The sequence below is a fragment of the Homarus americanus genome, unplaced genomic scaffold (assembly GCF_018991925.1).
Source record: "Homarus americanus isolate GMGI-L3 unplaced genomic scaffold, GMGI_Hamer_2.0 scaffold20465, whole genome shotgun sequence".
NCBI classification, from domain to species: Eukaryota; Metazoa; Arthropoda; class Malacostraca; order Decapoda; family Nephropidae; genus Homarus; species Homarus americanus.
Genome location: NW_024756914.1, coordinates 6,369,441 through 6,386,755, shown reverse-complemented (window position 1 = coordinate 6,386,755; position 17,315 = coordinate 6,369,441). Strand labels below are relative to the sequence as shown.

Genomic DNA, 17,315 nt, shown 5'->3' with positions numbered 1-17,315 from the left:
GTTAGGAATATCAGCGTGGACTTCCTTAATAACACTTCATATCATCATCAACCTCAAGAACTTTTCATACACACTTAAACTTGTTAAGGTTTACCAACACCGGTAACAAGTCATAACTCGGGTTACTCTGGGACAATACCAAGTCCTCCACTGTCTGCTTCGCCTTGCGCGCGCGCGCGCGCGCGCGTGTGTGTGTGTGTGTGTGTGTGTGTGAGTGTGCGTGCATGTGAATCTGATCACTGTTAACTCTCCTCCTCCTTCAACTCCTCCTCCTCCTACACTCTGGCCACGCACTACCTACTCCTCCTACACTCCCCCACCCACCCTGCTGCACAATGTCCGCCAGCTTGACAGGCCTCAAACAGACCAACCATTAATACATACATGGTCATGGTCATAGCTACGTAGTCTCCAGTATTCGGAACACAAGATGAAACCAAAATAAACAGCGTTGTGATCAAACGACTCTGCAAAAGCCTTCAGTCGTCTGAAATTAACGACCTAGCAAAATGTTCTCGTGTTGTGAGTTTACTGTAGAGGAAAATCCTGCCGATGTGAGCACAAAACAGCACACCCTCTGATTGTCGTGGATTTATGATCTCACGAAAGCTGCGATTCCAAGGCAACGAACACGAGGGAATAAACTTGCAACACTCCCCTTTCACTCGTGAGATATAAAGTTCTATCCTCTTAATATATTAAAGATACTTGACTCTTATTGCTGAAACGTGTACACAATAACTTGCTGTGCCGTAAGCTTCTACTAGTTAAGGAAGAAGATAATATAGCCTCAGTGTCCACTTCACTACATGACTCATCGCTGGACCCCCATTTTGGTAGCTTGATCCCAGAGTTGTGCCTGCCGCTGCTTCCCGTCATCTCGCTCGTCATTTACAAAACTCAACTCATCCTCACATTTATATTACAATTATCTAGTAAGTATAAAAAAATCAACGTGTGTGAAATCTACGAAGAACTTAGAAATGCCAACTACGTGAGATGCATCAATCAGTAACAAGTGTTGACAAGTAATAAGGACGTGTACAACAGCCAACTCCTGTACCCCATTACCCTTAGGAGTGGTGGAACAACTATCAGTTTTCCAAAAGGCTTCGTTATCTCTTAAAAAAATAATTCTGGATTGAATAAAAGAAAAACATAATTAATATCGTTTACTGATTGGGTTCACGGGGGACACAATGCCTAATGAATCAGTACACTGTATAAGTCGCGACCCTTGAGAGTGACGCCCACCTCTAGCGGGAACACTTGACGATATGTTACTCGAGAGCTCGCTAGATGCGCCCTTCACCCTCTTGTCTTTGTCACTTACAACTGACTTAGTGAACTTGTATATTATTAATGAATCTTGATAGAACAATCTTCACGGGACGGAAAGGTAATACTTAGAATCATTTGTTATTTCACAGACATTATCGGTTTGTGTTGACTGTTCTTAACTGGTGATCGTGTACAAACATAAGCTGTTATATCCGCTCATCTGGCTGATGTCTGTACTGTACATTAAGAGTCAAGATAACTAGACAAGTACAAAGTAACTACTCTGTTTATCGATATAATATTTAGTCCATAACACATATTATTATACAAAACGAAATGTTAGGAGATGATTGAGAAATATTTACGTTGACTCATAAAGTTTATTAACAGAACCGTAACACATATACCAAGCAGATTTTATTACAAATATTCACCGTATAACAACCTCATCACTTAAACATTTCTTGTAAATATTAAGGTCTTCTTATTGTGTTTAACAGCCCTGACACTGTAGTTAATACCGAAAGGAAAATATAATTTCATCAAACGGTAACATTCAATGGTATATCATATAACACCGTCAAATGTCAAGAGTTCATAATACTGTTTCATGTGGATTTCATTAAGACTTTTCTATAATTTTCTTGGGCTGCCCTGAGTGTCTGGCCTAAACTAAGCAGGGAGTAAACCACGAGCGTATACCGACATCTGTGACACCAAACTTTTTTTAACTCTCAATTTCATCTACGGTATATAAGGGCACACGGAGTAGTAGTATGAATGCGGGAGTATCAGCTGAAGTTAGGGTCTGGTCTGGTCTGGTCCACACACTGATTCCAGTCAGGCCACAGACTCTCCTTTACCCTCTTCACGTACGCCTGCAGGTTGGGGTAGTCCTCTAAAAGACGTCAAATTTGTCATTTAAATATAGTATTAATGGACTATATGAAGTTTTGGATTACAATGAATATATCAAATTATATTCATTCAAAGCTGACTGTTTTATAATATATATGTCAAACATTATATAACTTATGTCACTAAATCACCTAGAATTAACACTAACATTAATGGACGGACGAATTTGGGGATTGCAGTTATCTAAATTTACATATTATTTAAGCGTTGGACTCTTACATTTATATATCATACAAGTAACAACATAAACAAGGTTGGGCAGAAAAGCACTAGACACCACGCAACGTTTACCACATACCAGTATAATATTATAATTAGCACTGGAGGCGGGTTGAGAGGATTAGCTTACGAACAGATCCCGGGAAGAGACAATCATTACTTAATACTGTAACTGATTCCTTATAAAGTAACAGGCAGAGGGCGGGGACAGGGTGTAAGACAAGCAACAGGCTCATAAAATTATCCATACAAGGCCAGACTACCCAGGGATAGGAGCACAGCAGTTCTGACCCAAGCAAAAGCGACGCCAACAGACATGCACGAAAATCCCAAATATTCTCCTCATAAGAAAAGGAAACAGCGCATGAAGTGTACCAAGAAAAGATGCTACCCCCTAAAAGGCAATAGAGTGAAGTAATATGACGCCCCCGAAAGCTTCCAGATGTAGATGTAGTAAAATGAACGGTGTTAGTTGCACAAGATACTGAACAAGACAAGGCAATACGACACTTCGATAGTCACAATAATATTAAGTATTTTCCCACAACCATAAAAAATAGAAAAACATTTAATTAACATTTAAGATAGGAGTACTGCATGCGGTGCTATCTGTACAAGACGATGGACAACATAAAGTAGCAAAGCAAAAATTTAACATGGAAAAAAAAAAACTTATCTTCCCTCCACCACAAGAACAACAATGCACGGTACTAACCAGTGATGGTGGTGTAGTATGGGGAGCGGCTGTAGTTGTACAAGATATTAGACAAGAAGGCGAACATGGAACAGTCTACCTCACTGGCTTCCTCCCCCATCAGGTAGGGCTTCTCACCTGTAATATCCACACCTTTATGTTACCTGTTTTATGAACTACGACGTCACATATATAAGTGTACTCAATGGTTTAAAGTGAAAGTCATATCTCGTAAGTTATTCTAAGATGCGAACTAAAACTGACTGACTGACCAAGGTAGGTAGAGAGGGCGTGCAGATCCATTTGGGTCATATGCTGGACTTGGGTATGGGTGTGTCTGCCCATACCCTGGTGCCACAGGGTCTGCTTCCTGGCCTCCACGAAGAAGTACTTAAAGATGTGCACATACCAGGGCTGCCTCATCGCCTCCACCAGGTTCCTCCCGTTGTCCACCTTGAATCGCCACTCCCTCAGACACCTGGGTGTGTAGGTATATGGTAGTAGTGGTGGTGGTGGTAATTATAGGGTAGTGGTGGTGACAATTATAGTAGTAGTTGTGGCAATTATAGTAGTGGTGGTGGCAATGAAAGTAGTATTATGGAGTACTGTATAAATAAAACAAAACGTGACATAAAAAACTTGTCAGTAATTATTGCCTCACCAGCAGAGGTGTTCGTCTATCATAATGGTGAAGGCTCTGGCCACTGCCTGCTGCGTCTCCGTCAGTCTCTTGGTGAAGTTCTTATGGAAGTGTTGTCCCAGCCACTCAATCATCAACTGGGAGTCTGCCAGCCCCTCCCCATTCACCGTCATCCACGGACACAAACCTCGCTGGCCAAAGGGCTCTTCATGATCAAGCTGGGGAGTACAGAAGACATGAAGGTATGGTTACGTCAGTGGGCGAAAAAAAATAAAGGTGTGTTATGCAAAATTTAGGATCTCTCTCTACATATATACAAAACCCCACAAACATAAACAAACAACACTAAAACACAAAGGAAATGAACATAAACAAAGTACTGTACACTAACAAACAGTATACACACACATCTACCTCTTTATAAAACTAATTCTCTTGAGTGGAAATTAACTCCAACCCTCCAGTTTTTTTTTAGCCCCACCTAATTAAGGAACTTCATCTCCTCTCTAGATTAAACCCTTCATCCGTTAGTCAACACCAGACAACCGCATCCACCTTCCTACACTCAGTGACGTACAATCACCTACATAGTCATACACAGTTACTTTTGTACATACAGTCACTTATATACAGTTATATACAGTCTCCTATAAATATAACTTACGGTACAATTATATGGTCTTTATAGTCAACAACAGTCACATAAACAGTCACCTACATAAATAGAAAACACAGTCACCCACATAAACAGTCACCTACATACGGGTACCCTTACAGTCACTAACTTAGTTCCTTACACACACCTGATAAGGGATCTGGGCGAGGCGGAGGTAAGTGAGGAACTTCATGACGAAGGGTGAGACGCAGGGAGTGAAGAGTCCTGGGGAAGGGCAGTGAACCACGACCACGTCCTTCCCTGCCTGGCGCCACCTCCTTCTGCGGGAGGAGGTGGGGTAAGTGGTGGTGTTAGGTGATGATGGGTGGTGGTGGGGGAAAATGATGGTAGATAGTGGGGGAAATTGGTGATGATGGTGGTGTTAATTGATGCTAGGTGGTAGGTGGTAGTGAGTGGTGGTGTAAGTTGGTGGTGGTGATAGTAGTGTTAGATGGTCGTAATTCAAACTAATTACAATCATTAAAATTCTTTTGTCTTACATGGTGTATGGTAAACAATAACAAAAGCACCCTATCGACTTTTTAATTATAGGTTTTTGTTAGTTTACCGTAATGATATTTTCTTTGAATACGACCACTGGTATGACAGAAAACGGTATATACTGATACGAGGAATATTCGTCGTTGCTGTTAAAGTCTAGCCCTAGGGTAGTAAATGATTCCCTATCCTCCGTCTCTTCACTTTATCCTCTTCGCCACTGATCAGTTTCATAGCTGGTTGAATGGATGGTCAGAATGTATCTAAACCTGCTTCAGTGTTGGCCAAGCCTTCTTTTCAATAATCTCACACTCTCACTCCAAAAATGTTTGTTCTGACAATTTTTTTAATTTGTGGGGCGGGCATCCGCTAGTTCCAGGTATGAACACAAAACTGAGTAATGTCCTCTGAGGTGACCATCTTTAGTATAAGCTAGGCAACTGTAGGAGTTCTAATCTCCCTGGGTACCTGAGGTGCTCTATATGTAGGCACCAGTCAGGAGGCCCTCTTTTGGACATTTTCAATTAAATTACAGTCTGCAGTTTTCTCGGGGAAGCACCTCATTGTTCCACGCACTCTCAATATATTCCAACCACTGTATATTTCTATACCTTACTAACTTAACGGTACTGCTAGCATTGCTGTCTCGCCAACATTATACTGAGGCGGACTTGTCTGACATTACCTTTTATTTCAAAAATAAATATCATCCCCAAAAGCTGTCTATCCATTTTTTCTTATAAAATTGCCCCATTATTTTTCTTTAGGAAGTCGCATTTCACATCCACAGTAAAGTACACTATGCTGGCCTAATAAGTTAATAACGTTATACAAAACCCTAAATATACAACACAAAATTCATCATTTTTATCTGTTACTGAAACCAGGAAATTCTCAATATTTTAGAGAGTTCCTAAGACCTCATTCATACGTACAGTATTCTCCTGTTGGCCATGCACGTACCTTCTGTTCATCTTGATCACGTACCGATACACATACACGGACCCCAGGAGCAGCGCCACGGTCATCACAACGGACACCCACCCACAAGACGCCTCCGTCTCGCTCACTCCTGCCATCTGTTGGAGGGAAAGTAAACTGACTTAGTGAATAGTGTTTTGAGACGCCTTACCAGTCAATTAGCGCTTGGATAACCGTCGCTAATTATCAACCGATAACCTCTGACATAACGGCGTAAATCATCTAAGCAGTTGAGGCGGGAAAACAGTAAAATTTTGTTGCATTATTTTAACATGCCATCAAGGGTAAATTTGAGTTTATAAACAACACATATTAACACTATACGACTTTTTAAGGATGTTTATACGGTATATATATGCAAGTAAATCACTGTAGGTGCGCGTGATCCAGGTATATGCTGATAACCACAATGAAAGAAGAAAACACGAAGTTCCCAAGTGCTTCCGTGTAATTCACATCTTCAGGGGTGAGTACAGACTGGTACCACAGTCTTTGTGGTTATCAGCATATATATATATATATATATATATATATATATATATATATATATATATATATATATATATATATATATATATATATATATATATATATATATATATATATATATATATATATAAAGTTTTACGGCAACTGGTATTGATAATGACAAAAAGTATTTTTTTTTACAGAAAATGACACAAACTGAACATATGTTTGAGACTAGTATAACACCAAAGTGACACTATCTAAGGAAATAACACTACTTTACCGCCCACCAAGATAATAACACTATCCCGTACGACTAATAAAAACATCACTATAGTCACAAAGAAAATTACAATATATCAGTCAAAGATGAATATGACATTATTCTTCACTATATTAGTGATGACAACGACACTATTATTTACCACCACAGATGAAAATGACACTAAACTTTATCCTGTCAATGATGAAAACGACACACAACGAGCACGAGTTTAACAAAAAGGATTTGTGTTACAGGCACTAGGTGACTGAGGCCAGCTGACAGTGTTCGTCTCAAGGCTACTAAACCAGCCACATACTAAACTGACCGGATGACGTGGACGTTGGCAGGGTAGCGATTATCTCTTGGCATTTCCTTTAAACCACGTGAGCTAAAGATGACACGATACAATGTGCAGTATTTACCTACTGCGTGTTAAGATGTCAACAGGCGATTGAAATCCTTATACTATACCTGTATTGGTGTACACACACACACACACACACACACTTCTCACCTTCCTGCCTCGACACCAATTCTCTAACTGATAATATATTACTGATTATGACACAATATTCCAAACGCCTGATTCACGTGTAATCAGCTGTTTCGCCACTCTGTGATAGTAACCCGAGATACACCTACAGACTGTCCCGCGATCCCTAGCTGGCAACTCACAGGCTCTGGGTGTGTTCAGTACGAGGACTGAAAGTGAGAGTGTAGTTTAGGCGTCTCTTTCTCGTTCATGACGACGAACAATATTTTGAAGGTCTGTTTACTAATCAGCTCACGTCCGTCTCATTGTTGTTTATTTAATCGTTAGAGTGTGTCTAAGGTGGCCAGAGCCAGCCCTAGTTTTTTAATTTTACTTTTATCCTCCTGGGCGGTCGGTAACGTCTCTGTTACACACTGTTGGCAAGTACTGGCCTGTACTGGCTCCTGTACCTGCTCCAGTGTTGGTCAAGTCTGGTTTTGAAGGAGCTCACTTAAACTCAGTGCCTTCGCAACTCTCTGGCAGATTGATACAAGAGTTCACAATTCTCAGTCCGAAAAAGTTTACCTCACAGTTCTTAAGAGTTAGATCAGAACTAAACTACCTAATTTGTTTTAATATTTTTTTTGTTAGATTTCAGACAAAGTTAATACGTGCATGATTTGTTGTGTGCATTTCAGGGTACTATTTTCTTTGGTGTAAACCTGTATTAATACGTGTTGATATTTACAGACAGTGAGTGTGGCAAGTGAGCACCTGTCATAGGAAGTGCCGTACTGAATACAGGTGATGCAGCTAATGTTTATTTGTACCTACAAGTTTTGATAATTACAGGATGACAGTCTTAAAGTAACCCCATCAATAAGCACATACTGACTTAGACAGGATGACTGATGAAGTCACTTATCCTCTATAGTAGCGTAAGGCAAACCACTAAAGAATCAAATCAAGTTCGTTCAAGCAACTACACCTTCCAAAAGTGTCTTCAACTTGAACTGTTTGTATGAAAATGTTTGCTGTCACTATATAGAGTTGCTGCCTTTAGTTTTCCACCTTAAGTTGACCAGTTTATTTATAGGAGAATATTTCCGAATCTCATGGAGTCAGGTATGTCTAGGTGCTGATTCTGTGGTGGATCCAAACACCTCTGCCAGTCGGGCCACACAGTGTTCCTGACGCGCTCCACATATTCCCGCAGGTTAACCAGCTCCTCTGCACAATAAAATTTACAAATAAATAAACACCAAAAGTTATTTACGTTTTAAACCACAAATAAAAGTCCAGGTATATATGTTTCCCCACATACTATCGTTAGCAACAGCATTATTATATTTGTAAGCCTATATGAAACTTTATGAGCATTATGGTGCAACTATTGGACTGTTATCGGGTGTCTCTATACTGATCGATGGTCATATTATACGTTCATACCAACGCCTGAATTAACTTTTGCAACACAGGTTAGTTTAGTCATACCTAACACAAGCAGTATTTCCATTTCTGGGGACAAGTTAGGGGTTGATTTAGTTAGAAAAGGTATTCTTGTTATGATAACTTAGTATCAGGTAATAAATATAATAAATAATTTAGGTTGTAATGAAATCTGAGGAACCACTTATATTACTTCAGAGAGAGAGAGAGAGAGAGAGAGAGAGAGAGAGAGAGAGACGTACCAGTAACCATGATGTGGAAGGGTGAGCGGCGGTAGTTGTAAACAATGTTGGCCAGGTGGGCGAACACCACACAGTCCGCGGTGCTGACCTCCTCCCCCATCAAGTAGCTCTTGTCACCTATGGGAATGGAGTAATTTATTATTTATACATTTACCTCAAAATCAAGCTCGCAGATGAAGCTACAATGTGAAGTCCATAACACTAATATTTAAATTAAACATGAAGCCTAAATCTATCCCAAGGAAAGTGTAATCAGTGAGAGCAGCTGAGGAACGCTACTGATAAGAGTTGGTCACCAGGTTATCGACTAAAGTTCAAGTGGCAGAATTCGTCCCAAATAATCAAGTCTGTTGTTTACCGTCAGGGGTCGCTATGGTGGAGTGCTCAGGTGAGAGGGGCGGGTTATGAGAGTGACGAAGTGAGCACAACGTCAACATAAACAAAGGTGAGGGAGGGTAATGAAGTGACCAGATTAACAGTAACGTAATACACACACACACACAAGTTTGCCTGCCCCCCCCCCTCCCTCTTCGTGTCACAGCTAAATCCAAAGGTTTATAACCATATAGTAATGACATAAATTTGTTTTAAGTTATTATAGACAAAAAGACGCATTTCTAAAAGTATGACAACCTGGTGGCATAGCCAAACTCGGTGAAGTTACACAACCTACCCAAGAAGTCAGACACGGCCGTCAAATCCTGCCTGACGAAGTCCTGGACCTGCTTGAAAGAGTGGCGGCCGATGCCCTGCTCCCACAGTGCCCTTCTCATTTTCCAGCATATGACTGGAATGCCCAAGCTCATATAAAAGGGCAGATGGTGGAAGCACTCCCGGAATCCAGCGCCGCGGTCGATATCGTAGCGCCACACTCTCAGGCCCCTGGAGGAGGGTGCTGGTTAGATGTGGCTGGCGAGTAGTTGTGTCTCAGCAAAGTGTTTAACTTTATAAGCTGTGAGAGGTACACATGAGGTACATGTCTCACCAGATATAAAATACATGTGAAGATATCGCCAGATGAAGACGAAGGAATGTGGCAGTTTCCAGTCTCGCCGCGTGGGGAACAACCGAGGATTGTCTTATTAAATAAGGATAAAGGGAAAATTTTTGTCTAATAAGATGAAAAAAAAACCCAGTCGACAAGGAACAAGTGTCACCCACCAGATGAGGTGTTCGTCCATCATGGTGGTGAAGGCCTTGGCCACGGCTCGCTGCTCCTTCGTCAGTGTGTTCTTCAGGTGGAAGTGCTGGGTGAATCTCTCTATCACCAGCTGCGAGTCTGTCAGCTCCTCCCCATTGAAGGTCACCCACGGAGTCTTATCCTTAACTCCAAAAGGTTCTTCGAAGTCCAACTGCAAAGATTTCGAGGTCGAAGTGAACTTAAAAGACTAACGGAGAATTTTTAACACTGAATTTAGCGATGATATAAAAACCCTAACTTAGCTCACAACCCAATACATTACTGTAGTTACCTTGTAAGTTATGTTGGCGAAGCGTAGGAAGGTTTCCAGCTTGAGAACGAAGGGAGACATACTGGGGGCGAAGCGTCCTCTTCCTGGGCAGTGAAGCACCACTACATCCCGCCCCGCCTCACACCACCTCCACCTGACCACACAACCTCCTTATTCTTTATTTACTCTCGTATTATTCCCTTAAAAACATCTAATAATTCAAATAGACAAAAATTAAAATAGCTTTCTGTAATATCCATCTCATACATTGGTTTTCATAAATGAGAGAGCATTTAATTAACGCTCAGGACAGTTATACTTATCGCTAAGGAATTTTTAACATGGGTAGTATGTGTAGGTTGAGTAATTCACACGCATGTTCTCACCTGCGGTTGGTTTTGACGATGATGTTATAGGTGCGTGACGCCCCTACTAGGATGACGAGGGTTGTGATGACTGGCACAAGGTTACTCCACTGCCAGCCTTCAGACACACTCGTTTCTACTTCACCCCCCATATTCATCCTGTAAACGAAAATAAAAAATATTACTAACTAAACCCAAATTAAAGATAACAATTCTTTGGGAAATTTTAAATGCGAACTGCGATGTAATTCCGGCAAAAAAATAAATGAATAAATAAATAAAAAAATAATAACTAGGAAATTTTCCCCTTCATTGAGTACAGTTTCTGCGTCAGTGAGAGAATGAGTCAGGTAGTGGCAGTGTTGTTTACGCCTGTTGGCGCTGATAAAAAATTTTCATAAAAATCTGCAAGTGATTACTTTCTTTAAATTAACTCCTACCCTGGTAAAAGTTAATTTTGTGTTAATTCATTTAGTCGGTATAGAAAAAACATTCAAATTATGTGGACGTGGTATGCACATTACAGCACATCAGCTTATCACGGAAAATATTTTTCATTCTACCAATGATAGCCACGTATAGCTGGCTTCCTTAACGTACACACAACTGACAGAACCACGAGTTATAAAGTTAATAAAAATCATCACTTGTAATTGGGCACCAGTAAAAAATAAGATAAAAGTAATTTCTGAACATGGCAATCATACGTCCAGGCCAACACCCTTCACCATGTAACAGTGTACCAGACCTATAGAAAGTCCACATGCACTCTCTGGCTGACTCTGGGTGAACACACGACAACCACACTCGTTTTTAGGCAAGTTAAAATCCTTTACATGATGAAATGTTTGTTGTATCACACTCACTTGTTAACAAATTGCTGAACCTTCTACGCCCGGCACCTGTCAAACTGAGACTGAGAGTGTTGTACCGGTATGTGGATATCTAGGCTGCTGTACAGTGGCGCATCCGCTCTTATCAATGGTTCCTCACGTTCTCTGTCTCTCCCTCCAATAACAGACCTGCAGCGTCTGCAAGAAACTTAGCTTAGTATATGGACTAATAATCGTAGCTACAGCTGATCAAAGCAAACGTCTCGTATATCCGACCCAGACCACCCATCCTAGAATACTGCCGCTCACTCCTTCACTCCGGCCTCACACGAGTATATGTCGCAACCAATACACGTAGGATGACCTGCCACCTTGTCCATCTAATATCCACACCTGTCATCCATCCATTGCTTATCTTTGATCGAATAGACTCGCTGTTCACCACTGTTAGTATACCTGCAATTTTTATGTACAGTCTTACCATTGATACCGTGACCTTAAACTATTCATAACAAACCTTGATATCGGTGGAATATTTTGAGGTCAATCGTTGTTACAAGTGTGATCTTGGTAACAACTGTCCTTTACTGAATCTAGATAGGGATAGACAAATAGACAGTCAAGGTGAGGCTGAACGTCATATGTATCACTTGTATTATGTTATAGATTGACAGGTTACTTAAAGCAGGAATCAAATAAGATGTTTCGACCAGAGCAACTTATCATTGCACCATTTTATCAACGAGTATATGTAATCAGTATAAGAGACTCTGTAACCACTGCGATATGGATGTATTACGTCTTTTAAAATTTACGTTTATTGACTCAAATTTATCATAATTCATCAATGACATGAAAAAATAATACTCGTCTTTTGTCAACTAAAAACTTGAGTGAGTTACCGCGTATTTATATCAGTGTGGCATCATTCACATTTTCTAGCGACGTTTGGTAACTTAACCACTGATGATAAGCAGGAACTCGCCCGGGAAGGTGCATACAACTATTTTCTCAACAGTTATAGACGAAAGGTGAAGAGGATAAGTCCAAAACCAAGTCCAGGTTGGTGTAGCTATAACGGCTACACAGGACAAAACTTTGAGGACATAAGGCCAGGTATTGATCTTTGAGTTAAGTGATATATACATGTGCTGTGTGTGATGTGACTTGTGTGCTTCACGCCGTTAAACAAGGCGAGGGTTGTCGTCCAACTTGTCCTTGGTACGGGCAGATTCCTGGGTAGCAACAGAGACACTACGCATTGCATTCGTTGACTGACAGTGTTTCCAAACTTATGGGTAATTAACCACAGGTGGGTAATTTGGACAGGGGGGGGGGGTGGGGGAGATGTTACATTACTTGTGTCTCTAATCACGTCCTGATCTTTGTACAGTACCTCCAGCCTGGAGGATGTAACAGTCGTGAGTCAATGTTCTCTGGTAGGAAGTTCTTCACTGTTCTTGTGTCATAATATTTATTCCATATTTATTCATGGTATTTCATTTATGGCCACTGAGACAGTACCAACACTTTGGCAGGTAGTTGCACCGTTTACGATATTTGCCTCACTATATAGTATAATTATGTGGTATTGCAGCATGGAGGGTGTGGCAGCAGCAGGTGGTGGCGCTGTGTGGGTGTGTGGGGGTGTGCGGTGGATGTGTGGTCGGACGAGGAAGAGGTCTTTGGGGGTGGCTTTTCTCCTTCTCTGGGGCGCTGCTCGCGTCTACCGCTACTACGTCCACAAGAAGAGAAGGTTGTAGAATTACCTTTCCAAACACCCAATTATATTAAACACGTTTTATCCATAATTCTTGATACACTGTAATACGTAATTTATGGTGTTCATGTTTGTCTAGGCTTAACGTTACACGTCAGTAATGTGTTCAGTTACCCGGCAGGGAGAGGTGGGCCAACGCTGGGCAGGACGTAGTGATAGTACACGCCTTCCCCAAGGGCCGCTACACCCCCAACATGTCCCCCTTTGTCTTGAAGCTCGAGACTTACCTCCGCCTTGCTCAGATCACATACCAGGTAAGTGAGGTGCAAGAATTATTCTTTAAGTTTATGACTATGACACAATAGATCTTGTGAGTGAGGAACAATATGACACACACTTAAAGATTTTCTAGTCACTGAAAATGTTTAGGTAGACAGTCTTCAGTATCACGAGGTATTGATGATTATCTACCTGTGATGACAAGTTGAGTGTAAACATTAGTCGGATATTTAAGCACTATGGTAATGATAATATTATTGTGTTTAAGTTATGTAAATATTATACTTAGACAATTGACATAAGTAGACTAACTATTCCAACCTCACCACAATGACTATATTGTACTTAAGGTTATGGGAGAAATTAATTAGTTATAACTACAATTACTTTTAAGATCTGAGTTACAGTTAATTAGGAAATTACTTTTAACACTCACTCTAACTTCCCTGATAGGATATCCTCAGACTCACTCATAATATCTGTCTTCCCTTATTAATTATCTTTGTCTCCCTCCTGACCCCCGAGTCCTTTGTACCTGGACTCTGGCTTAACACTCGTACTCGTCATTACCTCAGGTGGACTATGAAGAACCTTTAGGACCCAAAGCTCTGTGTCCTTGGATTACTCTTAATGGTGAGGAGGTGGCTGACTCACAACTGATCATGGAACGACTTGGGCGGCAGTATGACAAGAACTTCGAGAGCAAACTACTGACGAAGGAGCAGCAGGCGGTAGCGAGGGCATTTAGCCTAATGGTCAGCGAGCACCTAGCATGGTAGGACTGAGTATCACTTATGGACGAGTTAAAGACTTGAACAGGTGACTGAGGACTTTTTCGTATTTCACCACAAGAAAATGGAACTATTTTTTCGTTTAGTTACATGAAGCTTCTCTGACAGGTGTCTACGGGACTGGCGTTACGTTACCGACTACGGACAAGGGATAAGGCAGGGCATGTCTCACATACCCCTCTACTACTACCTCCTGTTTCCTTATCTACGGCGCAGGATGATCAAGGCGCTCAAGATACAAGGCGTAGGAAGACACACTCACAGTCAGGTGCAGCACATGGTCAAACAGGACCTGGCTGCTCTCTCTCATTACTTGGGTAAATGGAAGGATAAAGAAGTTTTTTATTGAAATTTGCCAGTCAGTCATCTTTTTTTACTGTTATGTTTCTCCAACTTCGATAAATACACAAGTTAAGTGATAAGTTAAAATTGTTCCAGTTTCTTGAAGATGTATTTACTGTTTAGCTAGAAACTGGTATGAAGTGTTTGTCTACTCACATTAATGATCACTTCCTTCGTTAACTATAAAAACATACTTGTATCTGACTTTCATCTGTGTTAAATAATCTCTTCTGGTGACGCAGGAGAGAAGCCTTTCCTGATGGGGGAGGAGCCATGTGAGGTGGACTGCACAGTGTTCGGCTTTCTATCTCAGCTTCTGTGGAATTACCCCGGATCACCCTACATCATCATGCTTAATAGTGAGTCATCTGGCAAACTATGATTAAAAGTTCATTAATTATTACCGATTTGAAAGGTTGTTGAGTAATACAAAAATCAGAATAATTTGGGGAATATTTCATGTCTTATTAATCTTGAACTACAGTGAAAGTTTGTGTCTGAAGATTTTTACCTTTTTCTCAAACTTATTTCTTCAGATAATACTGTAGTAGGATATTTCAATCTATTCATTCACAATTAACATTTACGAATACAGATCCTGAGGTTTCAAGATGATAACATTATACCAACACGTCACAGGATTAACCCATCAAAGGACAGCTGTGTTTGTGTGTTGTTTATCCCCTGTCTATCTTTGCCTTTGTGAGTGTCAGTCTAAGAATAGTTGTTCATGACGTCAAGCAAGGAGAGGACGTCATGGTGCATACGACATCATCCCCGGCACTGTAACAAACATCACTTGTCATCAGTAAAACCCACGTATTGATGATGACTTGTTTTGTACCCAATGAATATTCGTGTAAGATAATGCATTAACAAATTAGTTTTAACGGCGGATGGAGCCTTCTGTTCCTTCCCACAACTCTATCGGTGCGCGGATGAAAAGTGAAACGAGTGATAAAACTAAATACTGTTGTTTCTTGCCAGATGACTTCCGCAATCTTCAGCAGTACCATCGCCGTCTTAAAGATCGCCTGTGGCCAGATTGGGACAGCTGCCTCGACCCTCCCAGAACATCTTAAATCTTCAAGAATTATATCACAGGATCCCTCGAGGCTTTTAAGGCATCTTAGAACTCGAGTAAAAAATTCACACGACGCATCCTAAACAGTAGCCTAAACTGATGACGTGAGAACTCGGTGGGATGGTGAAGCTACGACGCCATGGCGGGAGGATTCGACACTTTCCAAATCTGGTGTTGAAAATAAGGTGCACAATAAATGGGAGGAAGTACAACAAACAAGGACACCAATTACACGTACAGTCAATAGTCATTTACGAGAACTACCCTGACCCAGTGGCAAAGTTTACACGAGTGAACAAATACCATACTGAATATATCACTCACTGACGAGCTGACGTAAGCATAACTACTGAATTACCTGTTGAACTCAGAAGCATCGATGAAACTGTCTCAGAAAACAACAATCAATACTTACCTTCTATAGTAGGTCAGTCCGTGGTTGTTATGTCGCGTCGTGTCGTGTCGTGTCTGACTAATTTTTAACACTACGTCATGTAAAATCTGATACTTGGGATTTAAAAAAAAGGGTGCACAATTTAGGAACGTACTTAATTCATGTTTGTAAATGTGTGATTCTGAGTCAAATTATAATGACAGTCAGATGAATATTTGTTGATGGAGGGTTCATTGTAATTCAGTGAACTTGACATATATATGTAATTCATAATACAGAATTAGTTGTCTTTCATATGGAATTGTTAATAAATGTTCTCCAAATCTAATTAATTATAATAAAAGTCCATCCATAAATATAACGACTTTATATATTCATAATTATTGTATATGTATGTATGTATGTATGTCATTCAGTGTGTGCGTGTGTGTGTGTGTGTGTCAACTTGGATATGCATGTATGTTATTGTGTGTATGTGTCATTCTGGAGAACGGCAATAATACGTGTCCAGCGTGTGTATATACCAACATTATACGTACATGTATGTCTTCTGTGTGTACGTGTTTTTCTAGACAATCAAAGTATGTGTCCAATGTGGTGCATGTGTCTCCCTGGAGGTGTGTGTGTGTGTGTGTGTGTGTGTGTGTGTTTGTGTGTTTGTGTGTGTGTGTCAGGATCTAGGGCTTGGATTGAGTAATTTGCAATCGTCTTACTGAGGAAATAACGTTCTTGTGAAAGTCTATACTTGTGTGTGTGTGTGTGTGTGTATGAGGCAACAACCTGGCCTAGAGTGACTAGATTTTACTTGTATGTATGTATGTATGTATGTATGTTATAAAAAACAGATAAAACTCAAAATTCACAAACAAAAATATTGAAAGTTATATAAATATTACTGCATGTATTTTTACCTGTTTGAGTGCGTGAAAGTTCCTGAATATTTTGTTAGCTTTAGGAATTAAAATCTACAAGTTATTCCGTGTTTAAAGACCATTTTATCACTGATTCCCACTCAGCTCTGCGAGGTATGAAACTCTATAACTAAATTTATCAGCTTAGTAAGTGGCACTTCACTCACTCGGGGAAAAAGAAAGTATTTCTGTATAGGATGATCGTAGGGGTAAATCATACTTTTTTGTGTACGGATGAAAAGTTTGTTCATCATCCACCAACGAGAACGAATACAACTACGTCTTACCTGCCACCTTATCCTCCACCTACACCTGCCACCTTATCCTCCACCTACACCTGCCACCTTATCCTCCACCTACACC

The 17,315-nt window shown here is 40.6% G+C and overlaps 2 protein-coding genes across 6 annotated transcripts; one reads left to right on the top strand and one right to left on the bottom strand.

Moving 5' to 3' along the window:
* Positions 1-1,647: 1,647 nt before the first annotated feature.
* On the bottom strand, positions 1,648-11,807 carry LOC121857085 (failed axon connections homolog). Of its 5 annotated transcripts, XM_042352939.1 has the most exons (9): positions 11,465-11,797; positions 10,620-10,757; positions 10,255-10,387; positions 9,944-10,134; positions 9,456-9,664; positions 8,783-8,899; positions 5,869-5,984; positions 4,556-4,688; positions 3,839-3,970 (listed from the first exon to the last, which is right to left on the bottom strand). In XM_042352939.1, the coding sequence occupies exons 2-9, from the start codon at positions 10,754-10,756 to the stop codon at positions 3,966-3,968; spliced, it is 1,041 nt and encodes a 346-aa protein (XP_042208873.1). In that variant the 5' UTR covers position 10,757; positions 11,465-11,797; the 3' UTR covers positions 3,839-3,965. The 5 variants fall into 5 exon arrangements, with proteins under 5 accessions (XP_042208877.1, XP_042208875.1, XP_042208876.1 ...); XM_042352943.1 differs by lacking the exons at positions 9,456-9,664; positions 9,944-10,134; positions 10,255-10,387; positions 10,620-10,757; positions 11,465-11,797 and adding exons at positions 1,648-2,179; positions 3,134-3,250; positions 3,385-3,590 and having other exon boundaries at positions 3,774-3,970; XM_042352941.1 differs by lacking the exons at positions 8,783-8,899; positions 9,456-9,664; positions 9,944-10,134; ... (1 more) ...; positions 10,620-10,757; positions 11,465-11,797 and adding exons at positions 1,648-2,179; positions 3,134-3,250; positions 3,385-3,590; positions 7,134-7,223 and having other exon boundaries at positions 3,774-3,970.
* A 581-nt stretch (positions 11,808-12,388) lies between these two features.
* LOC121857086 (failed axon connections homolog) lies at positions 12,389-16,399 on the top strand. The gene is made up of 7 exons (XM_042352944.1): positions 12,389-12,547; positions 13,029-13,187; positions 13,333-13,465; positions 14,006-14,205; positions 14,330-14,538; positions 14,806-14,922; positions 15,551-16,399. The coding sequence occupies exons 2-7, from the start codon at positions 13,030-13,032 to the stop codon at positions 15,643-15,645; spliced, it is 912 nt and encodes a 303-aa protein (XP_042208878.1). The 5' UTR covers positions 12,389-12,547; position 13,029; the 3' UTR covers positions 15,646-16,399.
* The last annotated feature ends 916 nt before the right edge of the window (positions 16,400-17,315 follow it).